This window comes from Protomyctophum parallelum (assembly GCF_964188405.1).
Source record: "Protomyctophum parallelum genome assembly, chromosome: 17".
Classification (NCBI taxonomy): domain Eukaryota; kingdom Metazoa; phylum Chordata; class Actinopteri; order Myctophiformes; family Myctophidae; genus Protomyctophum; species Protomyctophum parallelum.
The window spans coordinates 20,783,782-20,806,670 of NC_139719.1; the positions used below are offsets into that span (position 1 = coordinate 20,783,782).

The following is a 22,889-nucleotide window of genomic DNA, read 5'->3' on the forward strand; positions in this document are numbered from 1 at the left end:
GCTATTTAAGTTCAAAATACAAATTTTCAACCCCTCTGGCATGCAAAGAAAAGCCTTCCTCCTACGTCCCCTGCTTTCTACAGCAGTCTGGGCTTAGAACAGTGGTTCTCAAAACGTTTTCAGCTCAACTGTCGAGACCCCCCCCCCCCCAAAGTGCTAAAGGCCCATTTGTATTAAAATAATACAAATATTTGTATTAAAATACAAATAGGGAATATCTACAAGCTCCCAGTGTTGCTTGTAGTTCTGCTATCTTCACCATTTTGGAATATTTTGGAAACATTAAGGTTTTAGAAGATTTCTCAATCCGGTAAATTGTAGGGAAGGTTAAAGAACAGGATATTTACTCCCGTTTAACCCTTTTGGGCTTAAGAAGCATCTTTTCACACTTGTAGTAGAAAAGGCACCTCCCTCTTGTACGTTTGTGCAAATAAATAACAGACAAAGTTGCGATAGATGTTTTAAATTAATTTATAAAAAAAAGCATTTACCCACTTAAGCAGAACAAACATCTATCACTTGTTTTCCTTGTGAAACATAGAATACAATCTGAATAGACTTCTTAGCCTGAACAGAATAAAATAACTGAACAAGGAGACTTCCAGCTTCAACACCAAAAGAGAAGAAAAAAAACAAAAGAAAACTAAAGAAAAAAACAAAATAGCCAACGATGACATGGAGAACATAAAAGAAAAAAAACAAAGAAGAAAGAAAAATAACAATGAGGGTAAGTGCAGCACTGGTCAGAATCATATAGCATAGGTTCAGTCTAATCTTCAGTTCCATATTCAGTTATCTGCTCAAGTACATAGTCTCTAGATCCGTAACATGCAAGCTCAAAGAAGCATATGGTCAAATACGCATGGGAATATACTTTTTTATCTCTTAGGATATTTGTAAAATATGAAAAAAATCTGTAGATGTACAGTGATAAAGTTTCTTTTGCATTTGACTGAGCAGAAGAAAAAAAATATATGAAAAGAACAATCCACTCCATATAGTGTTTTCTTTAAGGAAAAGGAGACTACATTCATTTCACTGAACAAAGAGTCCACATACAAATAATAATTAAAAAAAGATCCCAAAATATCAGGTGTCATTTAAATGATTTTTTTTAAGACCCCCCCACTTATAGCTGATAGTGTCGTCTTAATTATTACTATAATATCTGTGCCTCTGGGGGAGAATTAACAAAACAAAAACAAAAAACGGAGAAACACTCAAAAAAGATCCAAAGATACACATGTACAACGGAATACTGCATATCTACTCACAACTGTATTTAGGTAGGTCAACATGGAGACTAGCTGCCGAAGATGGGAATGTCCTCACGTACACACGCTTCCCTTTGCGGAAAGCAACCACTTGTCATTTTGATTTCCAGTCTTCTGTTTCCTTTCTCTATCAGACACACACACAGCGCTCGTCCGCAATGCTACCGGGACGATGGCGTTTTGGGTCCTTCCCTTCCTTGGGGAGCACGTCTTGAGTAAAAATAAAAATAAAAATAAAAATAAAAAAAATAAAAAAACATACCGTCCAAGTCGGCCTCTCTCTGCGGGGATGGCAGAGAGAATCGTTAAGCTTCGTTTAGACTCCGTCATACGATGTGCCACTTGCCGGAAATAGGTGATCTACAGGCCCTCAATGTGTTGCGACGCGCTTCGGAGTTATAGATCATCTATTTTTTCGAGCGACACCATCTTACGATGGAGTATATATGAAGCACCATGCTTGGCTACATGACTAATGTCAGGTCCTTTTTTTTATGTTGTTCTACAACCGTGTGTTAAGTCTCATTCTCTTTTTAAGTTATTTATTTTATTGAAACCACCTGTGCTTCTCGTTATCGGTAAGTCTCGAAAATCGGCGTGGGGGGGGGGGGGGGGTCACAAACATCAGCAACTTCGTTCGTTCTTCATTTTTGTTTCGTTTCACTTTTCATTTTGGTCTTAAGTTCTTGCATCATATTTCCATGTCTTTTTTTTTTATACCCAGGAGGGGGGGGGGGGGGGGGGGGGGGCTCATCACACATTCTGTAGTCCATAGGTCTATTTTGCACGTCTTCTCCTTTTGGCACCTTGGAGTAGATGAAAGCCAGGAAAGGGTCGGAAGAGGGAGGGAGGTTGAGAACTGAAGAGTGAGTTAAGATGGAATAGTAGATTCATTAGGCTCAAAGGAGTATAGCAGGGGTCAGTATCGAGGTCAGAGGAGCTAGTTGTTGACAGCCTGTTCCCTGGCCCTCCCATCTCCGTCTCTGTCCGTGTCGGGGTTGTCGTTAATCGCGGGGGTTACATCCGCCCCGGCATCCTCCATTTTGACCCTCTTGTTGTCGGGCTGGTCTTGCTGTTGGTCTCCATTCTGCCTCTTGGTAGGAAGGGATGCAGAGGCCGATGCGTGGGTCGCCAGGAGATGGAGAGGGTTCGCCACGGCTGGCAGAGGAAAACAAAATGTTTTTATTTTATTTTTTATACTAGAACAGACCACAGCAGCCAGCGTTTGGACATACATTTTTGAAATTTTCTCCACTACCGTTCAGTATAAGACATGGTGTCAGGTGCTAAAATGCACAATAAATAGGCCGCAATCTGCAACATGGCATGCGTAAGGAATTGCTGTCATGTTCCATGAAGAATTTCCTCAGTGAAATAAGAAGCACTTCATTCAGTTTTCGGTAAACGGATTGATTGAGAATCGGATTCATAAAAATGCATGTGCATGCAAAGTACTGTCTAACGTTTTATGTATTGCTTTCGCAGTGGTCTTGTGATATCACATTATTTACCATACTAAAGTACGGTAAACAATACATACAGCTTTATACAAATCCTCCAGCCGTTTGTTACCTGTGGTAAGAGCAGTACTGATGGGAACCAGGTGTGTCCCATTTTGTGTGATGGCCTTTATTGGAAGCTGATGCTGGCCAAGCGGGGCTTGTTGCACAATGGTAACAGTTGTAACAGGTGTGGCCTGAGAGGTCTGGATGATGCGACCTCCACCTATAGAGGTAGTGATGGCTGGAACCTGCTCCACTTTTACTACAGAGAGAGAGAGAGAAATAGATTTAGAATGACTTGCATGTGGCAACTGAAGTTGATGGCAAACGGTTTGAAGCTCTATCATTCAGAGGTAATTGCAATGATGTCCAAAACTACAATAAAAGGCAACGACACGGTCAACCAGTAGGGAGACCACCAACAGCTGCATTATAGTAGGTATATCGTATTTAACATACAGTCCCATACACATTGTTTAAAATGCTTTATTCATTACAATGAGTCCCTTGTTGTAGCTCTAAAACCAAGACCTTTCAACATACAATAATAACAAGTAAGACGCGCAAACGCGGGAAGCGAACGCAGCTCGTAAATTGCAATAACAACAATTTGAATAAATTACGTACTTATTTTTTCTTTTTAGTTAGTAATTTTTGTAAGTTTTCTACTGTGTGTGTGTGAGTGCTACAGCTGCGCCCTCTGGTGGCGGGCAGGTGGTGTCACAGCGGGACAGACACACACACAGACATGATCTGCAGGGTCTCATAGTTAGTGCTCATTGCGACCCTGGTGTCCCTATGTATGTTTAAGGTACCAACAGGAGGCGCTGTTGCACCACTCATCTGGTCAGGCTCCAATTTCTACTCTGTGACACAACAAAACTAATTAGTGACTAATCGTCCGCTGATGCAGTGTTTGAGTTGGGATGACGACACGCTTTAACAGTACACTTAGTTAGAACCCGAGAATACTAAGAGAGTGGCGACACGCTTTGTTCTCGAGCACTTCCGCATTCCATTGTTACAATGGGAGTCAACACTAGTGTCGCCACTCTCTTACTATTCCACTCGGGTTAGAACCTGACCGGACCACCCCTTGGAACAAAAAGAAAAGGAAGATGGAACCAAACCAAACCTTTGATATCCTTGTGGTCTCCGCCTCCGTTCTCCTGAGGTTCCGTCTTAATGGCGGCGGTCGTCATGGTGACCGTGGGGATCTGGTGGACGACGTGCACCGTTTGCATGACGGAGTTGGAGTTGGCGGACGTGACCATGGTGGGCGTGGCCATGGTGTAGGTCACAGGCTTCATGGTGGCGGTCTGAGGCGTCATCTGGCGCTGCACAGCGATCAGGACCGGCTGGTTGTTCAGCGTCGAGCCTATTGAAGGGAAGGGAGTAAGGAATTCCAGAAGAGGTCTGGCTATGTTGTTTGTATTCAACACAGAAAAGACAGGACACACGTTTCAATGCTTGGTTTTCAAACTCTTTTTTTGCGCCCAAAGGCACGTCACCAATGGGGCAAGTCAAAATATCAAGGCACACCATGTATTCATTCATAGTCAAAATAGATCTTACATGCTCGCAACGCGCTATGACCTTTTTTTCTTTTTACATTTCAGAATGTTTTGCGATATAAAAAAAAATATATATATTTATATATACTGTACAATGTTCATGACATCTATAATGACGTGTCTAAAATAGGGGCACCAGGTTGAAAGGTAGATAAAGCATATTTTTTTGGAGTATAGAATATTCCTCTGTATTGGGAAATGAGTCTGCACAAAGTACTCATAGTCTTGAAAGTATAGTTATATTGAAATAATATGTGGTCACAAAATCCCATGGTACACTCTAGAGCACCGAAGTCTGACGTCAATATCGGTAGAGGGCACAAAAGTACACGGGTTCATGTACTTTTTATTTGCATTGTAATCCCCATAGGGGTATTTTAGATCGCCTCATATAAGTACTATTTCACTCCTATGGATATAAAGAATCAACTAACTGAGAGAAAATGTTAATGTTACTGCTGCTGAATTAGTTACATTTTCGCTAGAAACAGACTGTATCAAATATAAGTGACTGACTGTCGTAAACGATACTGAGGCACCTCCCTGACAATATCGCAGAGACAGCTTGTTTATTTTTGGACCACAATGCTTATGAGACGATTTCAAGATGACCCAATGTTATTCTCTATAGAGAAATTGCTTCCGTGAACCAGGGGATGAGCGAGTGACGTCAGGACTTCGGAGCTCTATTAGTGAAACCCTGCTTTACAACCCTCAACCTTGTTATACGTTTCCATGCCAAACTCTGCAGAGTGTGGAAAGACGTCAATGGAAAAAGGTGTCACAAAAGTCATCCTGTCCTGCTGGGCTTAGGCTGGATCAAAAATTCAACATGAAAAAACAATAAAATCTGCACACATCGTGGGTATCATTTATTTACCAATAAAAGAAAATACCTGCAATGGGTATGGTGCAGGTATGGTGGTGATGGGTGTGCAGATTTGATTGTTTTTTTCACACAAGAAAAGTCAATCATGAACGATTGATGATGGAAACAACTTGGATAGCGTGGCCAACCATTTTTGTGACCACAAATCAAAAACAAGCGTGTGTCTGGTATAAATGGTATGGCATGCAGGGTAGGGTACTGCTCTGGTCTTTTACCAGGGGCATTCTGTGCGAAGCGAGCCTCTTGGATGACAGCGAGTTTGGGTTGGACTGTAGTGGTTGGGGCGGGGGCTGGCGGTGGGGGGGTGGGCTCTGGCTCCATGGGAACTGGGGAGCCCTCTCTGGACAGGCTGTCTGGGGTCTGGACCCCACTGGAGTGAGCAGACAGCGCCCCTGTGTGGTTGGGAGAGGCAGGAGCACTCCTGGGATGAAAAGGGGGGGGGGGGAAACAAAATAAAAACTGAGATACGCTTTGATTCTTTGCACAAGGAGAAACCACAACGCTGAAATTCTTCCCCACTATTATTTTATTTTAACCAGACGGGTGACTCCAGCTTTACCTGGATGATAGGGGTCCCAGCGGAGTCCTGAAGCAGGGTACGCCCCTAGGCCTGCGCTTCCTGAAAGCCTGCTCTATCAACTTGCTCTCGGAAGATGGGTCAATCCTCCAGAACGAGCCTTTACCCGGCTCTTCCTGGGACCGCGCTACTTTGATGAAGTAACGGTTCAAGGACAGGTTGTGGCGAATTGAGTTCTAGAAGACCAGGAAAAACAAGCAAACATAACATGGGTGGGAAAATCATTTAATGTTTTTCTTCACGGCATGGCCAAGACTTTGAACTGTTCGTCGGTCTCCTTGACAGTAGACCATAACAGCTCCTGACACTGTGTGCACGACATCATGAAACAGAGGCAATTGACAATATTCAGATGTGCTAACTAGGTGCAACTTCCCATAGACAGCCCATTCACACAAGTATTGGAGTTTGGAAGCACTCATTTTGAGTAAAGCCAGCATTATGTGAAAATTCAAAACAGGTGGTATGGCTGTTGAGTGATATCCAACGAGCACTCCCAAACTCTGACACTTAAGACAAAAAATAACCTACACAGAATTTCTTGACAGGAAGTAGCTCATAACATTTGAATTTATGAAACAAAAACAGATTGAAAGAGGATAATTCAAGCTTTCTGTACAGCTCCAATGTTTGTGAGTTCGACATTGTTTAATACAATTAGATAGGACTTTTCCGTTTGGATGAATGGGCTGTGACTGTCTATGGGAAGTTGCACCTAGTTAGCACCTTGCTGGCAAGATGGCCATATCGTCAATGCAGCATGAAGTCTGCACAAACCCAAGGTTAATTAAATAAGGTTAGGACGCGAAAACCGTACGGTGGACTCCATGTTGCTCCCTGGAAGGAAAGAAACATGCACAATGGGCTATATGCAGCCAACACTTCTGTGTTCAGCTTCCTTGGTCTCAATTGCGCATGTTTCTTTCCTTCCAGGGAGCAACATGGAGTCCACCATACGGTCTTCGCTTCCTGTCCTCATTTAATTGTCATGGTCATGTGACTGTGCTGCGCCATGACACTTTCATGGGACCCAAATCTCGCACCGGAAGTTACATATATACAAAGCAGTGAGATCCTGACCCACAGGAACGCACCCAGGGCGGGGGTCCCTCTACTGTACTGTACTGTACTGTACTGTAACACCCGAAATCACCATATATACAGTTAATGTGCGTGTGTGTGTGTTAGGTTGCACACAGGTGGTGAAAAACAACCATGCTCAGACGCACCCAGCCACCCACAGCTCCGTAAGGGAGTGGTTGCACCACTCCAAAAAAAAGGCAGCGTACAACACATTGTTTTGTTTTTCTTCTTACTAATTATTTGATCGGCACAAAACATTGCGTTTGTTGTAATGATTTGTCACAACTCGAGTTGGCTTTGTACGAGGCTTAAAAAGGTCTTTAAATAAGTATTTTTTTGAAATGTCTATGGGGAATTATTTCCTGGGCCCTCGAAAGGGGGCGGGACTGTAGACGGGCACAGTCCCACTAGTTGACATGCACACAAGACAGTTTTTGAGCGGCGCCTCCGCTCCATTACGCAGCTATGTGTGTCCCTACTTATGCGTGTCCCTTTGTCTGTTCCAGCATGGAAAGCGTCAACACGGTAAACATGTCATTTCTCGACCGTTTCGAACGCGGTAAGGCTTGATGGAACCGGGCCATCCCCCCAGTAACTCATCTTTCAAAGATTTATTTTCCAAATATAATCAAAGTACAATACAGAGCACAGTACACTACAACAATACAGTACAGAGCACAGTGACAGTACAGTAACTAACAATAAATGTATAGTTGCATCGCTCAGTTCACACGTGTGATTCACCACTGCATTGTGATTTTATTGGTTGTACTTGTGTTCAACAACTGCACTCACAGTAAAAGATTGGGCAGGGAGGCTACGCCATCCTTTGACTGTCTTATTTGTTTTCTGTGTCTTTCCTCTTTCTTTCTTTAAGATAGAACAGCAGAGAGACAGGAAATTAAGAAAGAGTAGTGAGAAATGTAACACTGGTCTTTGAATTGGGGACGCTGCATGGTTGGAGCAGAGTCCAGTCAGCATGCCCCAGGGAAGAATCATTTTCAAAACATGTTCACGTACTGTTATTATGGGATCTAATGAAAGCCATGACAACTGGATGAATGTTGAAGTGTAACAGAGCCTGGCACATCAGACATTTAAGAAACTATAGGCCCCAAAATCAATGCATTTCACTGAAACAGCTCACTGTACCACAAGAAAATGGAAGAAGTGTGACTTAGCAGAGTGGAGACACTGACCTGCCAGCCTTTGTCTGCTGTCCGGTAGTAGGGGTAATTCTTGGTGATGTGAGTGTATATTCCATTCAGTGTCAGCTGTTTGTCTGGGGCCATGGTGATAGCTTGAACTATTAGCTGTGCATATGAATACGGAGGTTTGGAGTCATCCTGTGGAAAAAAGGAAAAAAAAGGAATGTTAAAAAATGTTTACAAGTTTACTGTCTCACACATTCATTTACGCACAGTTAAAAAGATCAACTAGGCTTTGTGCTCCAAAGTCTGGGTTTTCACAGGTGTTGGGTAATATTTAGACTTCAATGTCACCACAAATACACACATTCAATGTCCCTTGATATCTTCACATTATCATTGCGTACACACATTCTAAACCCCTTCAAACATATGAAGGAAGATTAATTCACACCACAGCTGTTCCTCTCATACCTTGGGGCTGTCTCCACCTGAGGCCTCTTTGTCATTTTCTGATTGGGAGTTGTCCCCTATAAGGTCAGAGGTCAAGACGCGGCCCATCCTGTAGCTGGACAGTCCTGCCCCCCGTGGACTTGAGGGGCAAGAGTTTGCCGCACTGTGAAATGAACAAGAGTCCCTTGTGAGTCTTACTTGTGTGTGGCACAATGAAGGAGGTGACGCACACAGAGAAAGCTAGCATTTCCATCTGATGTTAAGAATTCTGTTCAGTCTCACCTAAGGGTACCGGTTGGTGAAGGCAAGGGGCTCATGAGGTGGGCTATGTTGTCTGGAATGTTGATGGTTAGCGGTGAAATCTGTGGCTGGACGGGCTTGACCGGCGACTCCGGCACGTTCCTTCGTTCCTTCTTGTCAGTGGACAGGGCTGTGAACGTGATCTTTATACTTGTGCTGGGGAACCGAAAACAGCACCTGGGGGGGGGGGGGGGGGGGGGGGGGGGTGAAAAGATTAAACGTGTTTTAGTCAATCACACAAAATGCTTATATGCTTGATAAATCTAATTAAGACAACACAAATCAAGACAACACACACTAGGGTCAGTAGGGTGATGAACAAAATCAAATATCACAATATTTTTGGACCAAATACCTCGATATCGAGATGATAGTATTTTTCAAAGACTTTCACAGACATTAGCAGGTCTACAAGATCACAAGACTATTTTACAATTGTTAAAGTATAAAATAAGTGACTAAAACCAGGAAAAGACCAACACCTATGCCATATTACAATATATCGATATAGTATTTAAATATTGCCCTTGCAAACCCTGTTTGCGAAGGTCCATTTCCAAAGAAAAAGGCCAATCCTGCACGTTTCACCTTTGATTTATAAAAGAAGAGGGCGACTTTTGGTCACAAGGACTTTTCTTGAAAAGGCTATTGTAACTGAAACATTGACCCTCTTTTTAATAAATCGATGTACAAGATGTTAAATCTTGTGTGCAAGTGTGCAACTCTGAGTCTGAACCCCCCACCACACATATAAACTGTACTTTTTGGCCAGAAAGGGGTTTTTTTCACTGGAGGAAAAATATTCTCTATGAGGCAATACTCTGGGCAATATCGGTAGAAGGCGCAGTGGAGTAACAAAGTATTTTTTTCCCGGTGGAAACAAAATCCCCCTTTGGCCAAAAAGTTACGTTTATACGTGTGGTGGGGGGCTCTAATGACACAACCCGCCTTTGTTTTGGTGAGTAGCAAAAAACGTTTTTTTTATTTACGCTAAAGACGAGAGACTGATCTGCATTCATGCGAGCGGCGGAAGTCGAGAGTAACATAGCTCTAAATGCAACGCATTAGAGCTATGGACCAGAGCTACCCTAATGATATCACTGGCAACATGTAAGCCAGTTGAGTGTCAACAGAAGCTAGGTGGGGGGCATTTGGACAGGATTTAAATATGGATGTCCATCACAGCTGTTATGTAACAGGCCATGTCTAAACATGTCTTATTTATTATTAATAGGATATATTTGGACCACTTGCTGACTGGTGGCATTCATGTTACAGCAAATTACTTCCACTGCAGGGATTCAATAAAAAAAAAGAAAGGGTAAGTTTAAAAAAGAAAATAAATGAAAATGCACATTAAAATGTTGGTCACATTTATTAACTCTCATTTAAAATAACCAATGGTGCAAGTACACAAGTGCAATGCCTCTAGTTGAGGTACTTGAGTATTTCCATGTTTCGTTAAAGTTTATACTACAATATCAATAGGCTACATCAGAGGCTAATGTAGTACGTTTTACTACACTACAATAATTTGACAAATTTAGTTACACTGCAGATTGATTATGAATATAAAACATACATTATCTGATAAACAATGCATTGTTGTTGTTGTTACTGGTTAAGCTATTCATTAGCACAAAGACCGCCTTTACCAGCTGCAACGTCAAGGTCCCATCAATAATTACATTGCGATTGTGAAATGGGACATTCTTCATATTACTTTAGTCTTTAGATACAGATTTTGATGCCAATACTAAAAAGGGGGGGGGGGGAATGCAGGACTTTTACTTGTAACAGTATTTTTGCACTGTGGTCTTTCTACTTTTACGTTTAATTGCTTAATTGGGTCGTCCACTCACAGTTGACACTCTTTGTATTGAGTTTGTGCTTTAAATGTACTGTAATTCTGCAAACTGTTATACATATTTCAATCAATCCTTCTTTCACACCGTTGAAACTGAAAATGAACCTAGGAGCTTCCTGTGCAAGGACGCAGCCAGCAGTGTAAACACTCCACCAGCCAACATGAGGCCAGGGTTGACATTGAGCCAGCTCAACACACGGTCCACACACTGACTGACTGCACTCCTTTACTAGCCGCTAGAACACCGTGCACGCGGCTTACTATTAACTACACTACACAACGTTAAATCACGATATGTGGTTGTGTGTGTAAACGAAATACTACTACTACTGCAGCAGCGGGCCAGTAGTTAGTTACACGAAGTAAACAGCTTCAATTGTTTGCTCCTATGTTAGCATTCCGGCTAGCGTGTTTGGGTGTTGCTGCTTGGACACAACACGTGCAGCGGCACAGCAACAACACACACAACAATAACACAAGAGAGGACGTTCGATCCGCACGCCGTTTTTCTGATCGTGGCTCATTGATATTCTTTCCGATCCAAAACACAAACAATTGATCAATGTATATATTTTTTAATCTTACATCCGTGGCAGCTGGAGAGGTGGAGCCCCTCGTCTCTGGAACACCCCGTCTACAAACACCCCGTTTTTCCCCAGGCATCGGAGATAAAAATCCCCGCTGCCGGTGCCGTCCTCGCCCGCGGTGAAGATCTCCAGGTGCCGCCGGGAGATGAAGCTGGAGTGTCCCATGCTGACGTCCACCGAGCCCTGCGACGAGTTCCGACCGATCGTCACCGACCTTTTCTTCATCAGGTACTCGAATTCTCGGCCCTCGAGCCGGGCTACTGCCGACCCCGACATCCCGCTTACCACCGCCATCTTCTAGCTGCTCTCAATTTAGGTTGAATATGGGAAGATAGAGGCCACAATTTGTGAGCACGTGCTCGGAATTTAGTGGGGATGGGAGTAAATATATTTTTAGGGGGCTCTTTTAAAAAACGGGGGATCCGAATTTAATCCGTTGAACAATTTTTAGAGCAGGAACGTGCCAGACCGGGGACACACAGCGGCTCCGACCCACCGCCGCGACAGAGAGAAAGAGAAGAGGCATCGGCCAATCAAAAACGGCCAAACGGGCGGAAATACCGCGACGGGCGTCGCGTCCGACCAATGAGAGGCGACCATGGGCAGGCAGGCTGGGTCGTGTTTACCAATGACAACAACAATATAAATAGTCCGTAGAAATGGTTGGTTGCACCGCAGGGCCCTGACACGCAGATCGACGGCAGGTTGTAAATTGTGGCTCTTTGAAAAAGCACGGATTGGAGTTTCAGGGGCTCTGAAAATGTGTACTTGTTTATGTCAACAATTTGTAGCAAATTGTTGACATATATTAAGGCCTATAGGTCTCACTTCTGGCTCCAAAACTGTGGAATGCACTTCCCATTGCAGTCAGAACTGCAGCATCACTCCCAATCTTCCGCCGTAGTCTGAAAACCCACCTTTTTAGACTCCATCATGGCCCATAGCACTTACCCTACCGGGCCTACCCCCTTAGATAGCATTTCTGTAGACTTATAGCATGTTATGTAGACAGCACTATAATTGCATTGTATATAGTCATAGCACGCCATAGTACATATGTATAGCATAGTAGTATATATATATATATAGTTTATATGTATAGTCTCATAATATAGAATAGATATTCCACTGTTACTTTCTTAGCTTACGCATGTTTTATGATAAATGCTTTTTTGTGATGTATTCCCATGCTTTTGTTCTTGCTTATTGTAAGTCGCTCTGGATTAAGAGCGTCTGCTAAATGCCTAAATTGTAAATTGTAAATTGTTCTATGTCCAAACAACAAACATGTTTAAATGATTGAATAAAGCATACATGTATAATGTATTCTTTATTTCATTTTACATTTTGGGGGAAATATAACTCATGTGAAGGACCCCAATGGAAACTAGCCTTCTTGGGTTTAAAATAAATACTCTTATCAGAGTATTGAAAGTACAATTGAATTGTACTTTCCTGTTCTTTTTTCTGCAAACTGTCATAGAGTAGGCTATTCAATCAATCGATCAGCACAAAAACAAACATTGAGGTCCCACTCCCCAGACGTCTCAAGTGTCCACTCTACGTGACCTGTCCTGAGATCAGCTAGTGGTTCAAGAGCTTCACAGTTCACACATTAAATAGATCAGACCAGTCTCTCTAGACGGATCACAATGCTATGACTGTGATTGTGAACAGTGACTGACAGGTCTGTGTCAGATCTGATGTTCTCCAAAGATACCATTACATACAATCATACATCACTACATCTATCTATCTAATTTAATTTCCCTGACAAATGTATATAAATAAACAGAATAGTGAAATTATGCCAAGTTGTATGAATATGTACTAAAGTCTCTGTGACTACCTGGTGGGCAAGACAAGACAGAGCAGAACAAATAAGTGTAATACCCATAGAGTTACCAGATGGAAATCCAAATTCCACGAAAATCCTTGCCAGGATTTGCATGCAACGGGTTAGTTTACAATCCTCTGTTCAGTGGAATGCTATGGAGGTCGTTTATTATAGTGTGTGTGTGTGTGTGTGTGTGTGTGTGTGTGTGTGTGTGTGTGTGTGTGTGTGTGTGTGTGTGTGTGTGTGTGTGTGTGTGTGTGTGTGTGTGTTGTGAATGTGTACGCAGGCCAGGCATTGACAATATCATTGAGGGTTGCACACCACGTTTTGTAGTCGATTCGACAAAACAAAAACAACTCTAGTGATTATCTAGATTGTGCGGCTGCAAATAGAGAAGGCAATGCATTCAAGAAAACCATGCGCCATCCACGCGTGTTCTCTTTCGATGACATCATCACCACACACATACACACCATAGAGTTATAAGATACACACACACGAGCGTAACACTGGCGTGTTCAAGAATCGACCCTGCGCTAATAGCTGCGCATACTGGGCTGCGCATACTTCTCAAACTTTATTAATGTCTTGTTACAATCCTTAAATAGCAGATCTCCAAGCTCACAGCTGGCAGTGGTTATGGTTAAATTGATTTTGATGTTGTTGTGTTAATACATTTCGCTGGGGACTCGCCGGGACCCCACTTTGAGAACCAATGGCATACAGGATGATGATGATGATGATGACGATGATGATAAATAGCAGTTTATTGAGGGGTTGGTAAGTTAGTTGAAGTTTAGTTAAGATACTTTTACTGTTTTATTGTCCCAACTTGGCTAGGCTACTGCATGGTCAACAAACGTATTATTTCATTGGTGTGCTGTGCTATGCATGTACCTCTTGTACCAAGAGGTGCATGCATAGCACACCAAAGCACCTCAAAGGCCCTTAAAACAAGGCTCCAGACTTCCCAAAACAAACTGGTCAGGGGGCTCCTACTTGGACTCACTCCCCGAACCCACCTTACCCCTGCCTACTTTGACAGGCTGGAATGGCTTAGGGTCGACGACAGAGTGAGAGTACAGCATCTTGCAATGGGTCTGGTCCACAAGATTCGATACACCACCAAGATACCCATGTTACATGTACCTGTCTAAATACTTCCTTAATGTTAACAAAGTCCACACCCACAACACCAGAGGGAGTGCAACAAACCATGTGCAACCCAGATTCGGCACAAACAAGGGACTAAATTATTTTCGCTCCTATGCCACCAAAATGTGGAACGCCCTACCAACAGTCATTAAGACATGCAAATCCTTTGACTCCTTCAAAACCGCTCTCAAAGGGCACCTACGGACGGCTGCAATTCGAAACTGGCCCGTACAATCTGAATCCCCAATCACCACCCACCCACCCCTTTTCCCCCTCACTGTATATGTTTCCCTTTTTACATCCTTTTTTTTTTTTTTAAGATATTTTTTTGCGGCTTACGCCTTTATTGATTTTTTAAGGGATAGAAAGTAGGCTGACAGGAAACGGGAGAGAGATGGGGGGATGACATGCGGTAAAGGCCGTGTCGGATCCGGGAGTCGAACCCGCGGCACACCGCGACTGGATCACCAGTCCGGTGCCCAGACCGTTACTCTACGGCCTGGGCCCCTTTTTACATCCTTTATGATTAATTCCTGTTCTGTTCTTTGGCTATATAGAATTGTCTATTTGTACGTCTCTAAATGTTTTGATGAATTGAACAAGGTAAAACAAGTGTAATGCTTTTGGGTCGTTCCTTTGTATTGAGTTGTGCTTGAAATGTACTGTAATTCTGCAAACTGTTACATATTTCAATCAATCAATCAGTGTAAACAAATTGATACCGTATATGCTGTATACAGAATAGATACATCATCCTGAATCTCCTGATTCATGTGAGCTTTCTGTTCTGTGTGGGCATCTCAGTGGAAGGATCCTCGAAGGAACTGATGTATGAGGCACAAGATGATTACATGTTTAAAGTAAGACAAATGTAAAGACTGAATCAACCTTTATGAAATTGTGGCTTCAAATGTTATTAATTAGGCCTACTACTATTCCAGTGATTACAAATCAATGAAACAGTAGTGTACACACCCTGGGGTTATAAATCAGACAAGTAATCAAAGTGGCAGTCAAAAGTCTAAACTAGAATAGTGCTGTGCTGCCATCTGCTGTCCTTGTGTTTTTATGCAGTGTGCTAATGTTCTTGTGATGACCTGTTATTTAGAAAGAATGACTTACATATATTGCTCATGGGTTGCAATATATGTTGCATGCTTTGCGGAATAATTCAATACTAGAAGTAAATTTCTCAGATAAATAATCTGCAACCATAATATAACTATAATGCAAATGTGTTTGACTTGCTGGTTTTGAGTCCTTGAGAAGAAGTTGCATGGTGAAATTGCCGTGACTTGAGAACAGAGTATTTCATGCAGCACTTAGGCAAATTGGTTCCAGGGCCAAGTAAAAAAGGCTTATTTTATTGTCTTAGCCCTGCAATGCTCAAAAGCATCAACCAAGGTCGGGTAGAGTTTAGGACAGGTGAACTGTGAAACGCCATCACATCAAGGGACACAAGAGGCCATGGAGTGTGAACTGTTGGCAGCAAGACAACTACCAAGCACTGAGCTGACTATAGTCTGGTAGAACTTAATCCCTGGCCTCTTTGTCACCACGGCACTGTGTTAAACAGTGTCGGGTTCAGAGGACCCACGGCATGTGTGCCTGGGTGTTTGTCTACGGTATATGTGTGTGCATTCTCGCTGCGAGGTACTTGGCAACGACTTCTGGAAAGACACATAAGGTGCGAACTGGAAACTTAATCCTTGGAGAAGGTTTTCAGAATTTTGACACCTAAGAATCGTATGTCAACAGAGTAACATAGCTTAACTGCCATCTTCATGCATTGTTTGTTTGGGAGGCAGGGCTACAGCGATCAATTAGTAATGCATGCCTGACACATTTCCAAATAACTTCCGTTGTGCAAGGCTACATGACTGTGAAAAAGCCCACCATTTGAAAACACTACAGCCTTTGCAAAGTGGCAGAGATAGCTGGTAAACCAAACTGTCTACTCTAAACCCTAATATAATTATATGGTGTGTGAAGCCTGTATGATAATGATGGGGATTTAATAATCATAATAATGATTAACTCTTAAACGTAAGTCAGACTAATAATAAAACAAATCATGTATTTCCTAAAACAGCACACATTAGGCATTTACTAGAAAAGGCTATTTTCCAAAACTTCAAATTCACAATGAAATCAGGACATTGCAAAAAAGCTTAGGAAAACAATGTACTGTACATATTTTACCTAATTGCTGTATAAGCCTGATTTACACAACACTGTAATTTGTCAAGTGACGTGATATTTCTGTTATTTTCGCCAAAGCATAAATCAGACCATTTGACTTTTGTCAGTAAGACAGATGATATTCTTCTATTGTTCAGTAGATGGGAGTGTCCATGGTTGCAACAGAAACATCTCTTGTGCCACACACTAGACTAGATGACAGGATTTGAAATGGGTGCAATGTTAATATCGTTTAATCCTTAATTAAAATGTTTGATTACACCAAACTCCTGTGTCATGTTAGGGAAAACAGCTGCTTTCTCTTCTGAATCCCATCCCCATTCTTGTAAAACAAGAGCACAGCACACTACCCAAGTAGATAATGGATCCAGTTCGACTGGTTTCTGCTGAATGGCTTGAACAACCAATTCTCAGATTTCACAATAGGGAAATCACAAAAGAAGCTCTTCTAAATAAACATGAAAATGCTTTCCTCATTGCCATGGCTATTGCTATAAGTAGAAATACAAATATTTATTTATTTATTTATTTGTGTGTTTTAAAAGAGACTACACGGTAAGATAATGTCGCTGATTCATGTCCTATTTCGTATTTATTCGTTTGGTAAGACTTAATTTAAGACAGTCAGCTAAGTGCAACAAGATAAATACAAAATTCTAAAATAGAAGCATGCCAACTTCATGAACAAGGCAAGTCTGAAGAACCATCTCAGGTTCAACTGTCATCCTCCAGGGCACCACGGTGGTATTATGCAATAAACAACCTAGAAGAAAAAGAGCTGGTTGAGTGATTTCACTGTACAATAACACAATTCAATAATAACCTGATAGTAGCTTGTATATAATGATCATTTTGGACCAATTTCAGGTGATACTGTATGCCCAGAAAGTACTGTAAATTAAGCCATTTTGATCTGTGATCGTGTCTTGAGTCTTACATGGCCGTCCAGCTGTGAATCTCATTTCAAGGCAGTAGCAGCTCCTCTTCAGTCTCCAGGTTTCCCAGATACCAGAAGATCCAAAATGCCAAACTGAGGAAAATAAGCAGAGGTCCTGTGAAGATGAAGAAATCCCAGAAGCTTAAGGGGGCAAAGATGCCGATGAAGAACAGAATGAGGCCTGCTGCGTCAAAGAGAATCGCAACTATGAAGAAAGTTAAGCAGCGGCCAACATAGGGCGAATAATCCATTTCTCAGCAGAAGCAGCTTGTTAGTTTTATCTTCCTCTGTGCGATTATTCACTGCCTTCACAGACAATTTATCTGTCCGACATGTTCAAAATGTTTACAATGAAATAAATCTCCCTTGCATCTGTTCCTTTTGCCTCTCTGTGCTGTTTGTCAGTCGGACGAGGATTGATTTCTTCGCCAGGTCACATTCCTCTCAGGATCCACTATCTGATGCATATTTCTCATAGCAGAACTTTGACAGAGAAATGTGTTTACCCAAAATGACAACAGATTTTGTGTTCCGTGTTCCGCCTCTTACCTATGGCCATGTTTGTTTGACATATCTTCATTTCATAAACCTAATGCATTTCTGCATCCATAGATCCAAGCTTTATCTCAGGTCCACAGATGGACCCAAAAGCAAAAACATATTAGTCTGTTTTGACATGAAACATCTACAGTATGCATAATGTGTGATACACATTGCACATTTATTGGCACAACACACCGGGTAGGTGTGCCATGGTGAGACACATTCAGGTGTGTGCCCTGGGAGTTGAGACAGACAACCACACATTATTGCAATATAGTATATTAAAGGTATATTCAGTGATTTCACTCAAAAAATCTTAGGTTTCGTTTTTGGCTGGGACCTAAGCCTTTCATCCAATCAGGATAGAGAGCCAAAAACGAAACCTAAGGTTTTTTGACCCCCAGGGGTTAACTGGGGACAGGGAGGAACTCCTTATATGGTCAGCACACTCTATAGTAGAGAGGATTATCACAACAAAACAAAAAAAGTGATATTTGAATTAAGTGAAATCACTGAATATACCTTTAAGTTATGATTCGTTTAATTACTAGATCAGTAATTTGTGCACACTTATCTCCAAACAGTCAAATTCTATACCCTAAATACATTTATTTTAAACTATTTGGCATTTAGTAATTAAAAATGTGATGTTATAGAGGCTATTTTGCACGGATATGAATACAGGTGTGCCTTGACACAAAAAGCTTCCATGGCATGTGGCATGAGGAACCACTATCTCCATTTTATACTTCGTCATACAGTGTCACGTGGCAAAAATAGACGCTCAACGCGATGTGAGCTTGAAGATCTGCTACTTGAGCCATTTGTTTTTTGAGGGGCATCTGTAGAACATTTTTTGCCAATAATTGCTATTATGACAAACTAGGGACGCCAGATTTAAAGTGATCAAAGAGGCAGACGACAGAAACCAGACAAGGAAATGGAAGAATTACTGTGTAGAAGATTGACCCCACCTGTTCCTTACACAACTCACTGTGTGGGTGTTCACATGTTATCACCCTGCCTTTGATCATCCAGGGTAGCACACAGACAGACATGACCACATCGTTTTCTATGAAAACAGCCATGACCACATCATTTTCTATGAAATTTTTATTCAAAAGGAAAATACTGTCACAAAAAAGCAGCACATTAAAATAGAACTTTGCTATATATACAAACATGTGGGGGAACTGAAGACCTTTCCATCTACTGTGCACAGCCCTTTTGTTTATTGCATGTGAAGGGCTTTTCCCTGAAAAAGAAATCGTCTTCTCTATTAAAAGTATTTCATTCATATCTGGTAAAAAAATAAAATATATATGGTGGGAAGGGAATGGGTAAAGCAGCACTGTAGAGGGAGTCCATCCTTCAAACCAGATCAAGCCAGACTTCACCTGCAAAGTAAAGGAATTGGGGAGAAATTAATAAATCAGTATCACTGAAGAGAGTACATTTCTATGTATTCAGCAGTGAGGTCTGAATATCTAAATTTTGCATAACCATTTCCTTTTCAAGTAGGTATAGCTTCCTGGCACCAGACAACCAAATACAGGTCACGAGGGAAATAGATACGTAATGCACTACATAATTATTATCTGAATGAACTCTTCAAATCGCAGCTTGAGAAAAACAATGTATCAAATAATAAAAAGCTAACTTCCCATTTGAATTGAGGCCCACAAGTGCTGCAGTCCAATCATAATTTGATTATTTATGTGATAACAGAGCCTCTAAAATCAAAGCAAATATCAGTGCAGTTGGTGCAACAGCAGTGTGTACTGTAATAACAGCAAATACAACCTTTAACCTAATCTGGCTGTGTTACTCAACTGCTAATGAAATCAGTTAATCAGTTAATGTCTTCTGGGAAAATTATGTTTGTCACTGTGCCAATATTTATTCACTCTTAGTCACTATTGCGTCCAAATAAATGCATTGTCATAATGGACAGGTGGCCTTTACACTTCCAATGTTGTCCTTTGGTGGAGACTTGTTAGAGGAATGTCCAATGATCAAACAGTTATTGCCTCTTAAGTGCAGGGCTGCAAATGCTCCTTTGTGTACAAGCCATATCATATTTTAAAGTAACCACAATGTATGCCTGCCTACACCACTATAGTATATGCGTCTGTTCATTTGACCATTTCAAACAAGTTTCCCCACCCGTTCGAGATCATTACCCATGTTAAATAATGAATCAACCTAAGTGTCATTAAAATAACGTATCAGGAACAAATTAAGGGGAGCATAAGAAGACAAATATAATCATCATATTCGGGGCCTCAGTGAGGTGACCCATAGACTACAACATTCTGCTCCATTGAATCAATAAGTGCTCTGGGAGTTCCATTAAAATGTAATTGAGTCTTTCAGCCCAACGGGTGTCTGGCTTGCCACCCAGTTATAAGCAATCCTTAACTGACAGTTAAAATAATGCAGAAGTGTGAAGGTGAATAGAAATGGCCTGGCCCATTAATTAAAAGCTGCCAAGGGCCACTGAAGATCTTTTCAGAGCAGCCAGAAAAAAAGAAATTAATTATTACAAATATTCATGAGCAAATGAACAATCAGGTATCATACATTCCACAGGCTTGACTGTGTATTTCATTTGATCAAGTGAGACCATTATGTGACATCTCATAATAAAGATTAGGTTCAGATGAGCAAAGGGACTGCATTATACCAACCACACTCAAACAATAAAATGATGAAAGAGAGTTCTATTTAAATCCTATAGAGCAACTAATGGTAACAAAAACACCACCACACTGCCTTATATTATTACTAGCCTTCATAGAAACCAAATTAGAAATGTGCAAGCCTATAGCCTATCCTCCTACTGTATGGTGAGATTTTGTGGATGTGCACGCACTTATAATATTGATGACATTCCATTATTGTTGTTTTGTGGGACCATTGGCTGCTGGCAGGTCATACATATTTCATTCCCTTGCATTACTTTCAGGAAATGCAAGGTTATGATGTCAGGCAGGGCATTAAGTAGGTTAGGGCTTAGGCCTTAGGGGGATGTGTGGGAAAGTCTGTACACAACAACTATAGTTCTTCTGAACAATACAAAGCACAGAAAATAGAGCGGATATCCAGGTGGCTGAGGAGTGAGGTTTGTTTTGTTTTCTAATGTGAAATACCCACCATCACTTGTTAGAGCAGCCTTTCTGCTTTGCCATCCACAGTCTGCAGAGACACGTCGGAGTTCTTCAAATTCAAAATGCCCAACTCCACAGTTTTGTCAGAGGGTACACTGTCAGTACTCCTATCATACGCTCTATTGTCATAACCCGACATTGTGTTATCTTCCCAGGTAATCCGAGAGGGTGCATGAGCAGGAATTGTTCCATTTATCCCCTTCTCATCCCCCGTGCACTTCTTCTCGCCAGCTTCCAGGCTTTTCACTCCACTCTGGGAGAGTCTTTCCGACAGTTTCCTCGCCCAGTGCGTGAAGTTAATGTCCAGAGCTTCCAGCGTTCTGTCCTCCGAGTATATTTTCACGTTGCCCGTGTACCACATAGTCCACCAGACCAAACTGAGGAAAATGAGCAGTGAACCCGTGTAGATGAGGAAATCTCCATACCACCGTCCGTCCCATTTAGGATTGGCGAAAATGCCAACTAAAAGAATTGCCAGTCCCCCCACATCAAAAGCGATGGCGAGGAAGAATAACAGCGCACACTTCCCCACGCAGTTCTGACTCTGAGCCATACCTACTGTGGAGCGATATGCACTCAAATAACGGCACGCAACAAAACTTGTTTTTCAGAGAGCACATTTCCTATCACCTTATACCTGAGAAGCACACCTGTGCATAGCCCCGCCCCCCTGTGACGTCGGTGTGAACGGGCGGACCGGCGGTGGGTGTTCAGATCTCATCTGTCTTCTGTACAGTAGGTCAGTAGCCCTGCCACTTTATAGCTTTTTGTCTCCACCAGGCCGAAGGCATCATAGCCTAGGCATGGGGAGAGCTAGTATGTTTTGCACTCCGTGTGTGTGTGTGTGTGTGTGTGTGTGTGTGTGTGTGTGTGTGTGTGCACATTGATTGATTGATTCATAATTCATTTATGTATTTATTTACAGTTTGTAGAATTACAGTAGGCTACATTTCAAGCACAACTCAATACAAAAACTGTTAACTGTGAGTGGACGACCCAATAAAGCATTACACTTTACAAGAGGGTCCACCTTGTTCAATTCATCAAAGACACACACTCCCTGGCCCTGTACACACATATCAGACAAATGTAAATGTGTTTACATGTGATTGGCTCAAATCATGAACGCAACGTGCAATGTGAAATCTTTCACAGACTTTCCTACTAGGCTGAGGAATATATTCCACCCTTTTCACATTGGCCTATTATAGCGCCACCAGGAGGGCACGACCTGACCTGGCCTGGTGGTGGAGACCTGTGCCCCGAGGAGCACTTCATCTATTTATAAAGTATAATACAGGAAATTCAGGTAAAAATACAGCACAAACTGTAGCTGTCCCAGCAATGGGTATTTTGTAATATTATTTTTTATTTTATTGTTTACCTTTCTGAAAATGTATAATATATGTGAACATTATATGTATGTTTATTCGGGTACATATTGTATTGGCATGCTGTGTGTGGTGCCTGGTCTTTTATTGCTGTTCATTATGACCTAGAAGGGCATGCAGGAGCAGAGCCCTGTGATTAGAGTGAGGCAGCATTGATTGCACCTGTGTGAGCTGAACTCAGTCAGAACAAGCTGCGTTTCAGTGGTGCAAGGAGCTCTTCCCACGTCTAAAAAGAGTGTCCTTAAATAAAGAATATAAGTAGCTCTCCTAAAAGAATCTGCAGAAGGCGCACACGGTATGTTACATGTTGTTGTTTTCTTTGTTTGTAAACAGTGTTGTAATTCTGTCGATCGTTTAATTGTTTGTGTACATCTCATTGTTTGTTTATATATAATACGGA

General features: G+C 41.8%; 1 protein-coding gene and 1 long non-coding RNA gene across 3 annotated transcripts; both read right to left on the reverse strand.

Moving 5' to 3' along the window:
* Positions 1–455: 455 nt before the first annotated feature.
* On the reverse strand, positions 456–11,985 carry foxk2a (forkhead box K2a). Of its 2 annotated transcripts, none has more exons than XM_083787839.1 (9): positions 11,253–11,985; positions 8,783–8,977; positions 8,522–8,663; positions 8,099–8,245; positions 5,799–5,992; positions 5,455–5,660; positions 3,912–4,154; positions 2,847–3,038; positions 456–2,432 (listed from the first exon to the last, which is right to left on the reverse strand). In XM_083787839.1, exons 1-9 carry the CDS (start codon positions 11,546–11,548, stop codon positions 2,215–2,217), a joined length of 1,833 nt encoding a protein of 610 aa, XP_083643965.1. In that variant the 5' UTR covers positions 11,549–11,985; the 3' UTR covers positions 456–2,214. The 2 variants fall into 2 exon arrangements, with proteins under 2 accessions (XP_083643965.1, XP_083643964.1); XM_083787838.1 differs by having other exon boundaries at positions 3,912–4,196; positions 11,253–11,981.
* A 5,036-nt stretch (positions 11,986–17,021) lies between these two features.
* LOC310874146 lies at positions 17,022–17,812 on the reverse strand. The gene is made up of 2 exons (XR_014570535.1): positions 17,386–17,812; positions 17,022–17,211 (listed from the first exon to the last, which is right to left on the reverse strand). It is a non-coding gene; the product is annotated as an uncharacterized lncRNA (long non-coding RNA).
* Positions 17,813–22,889: the final 5,077 nt, after the last annotated feature.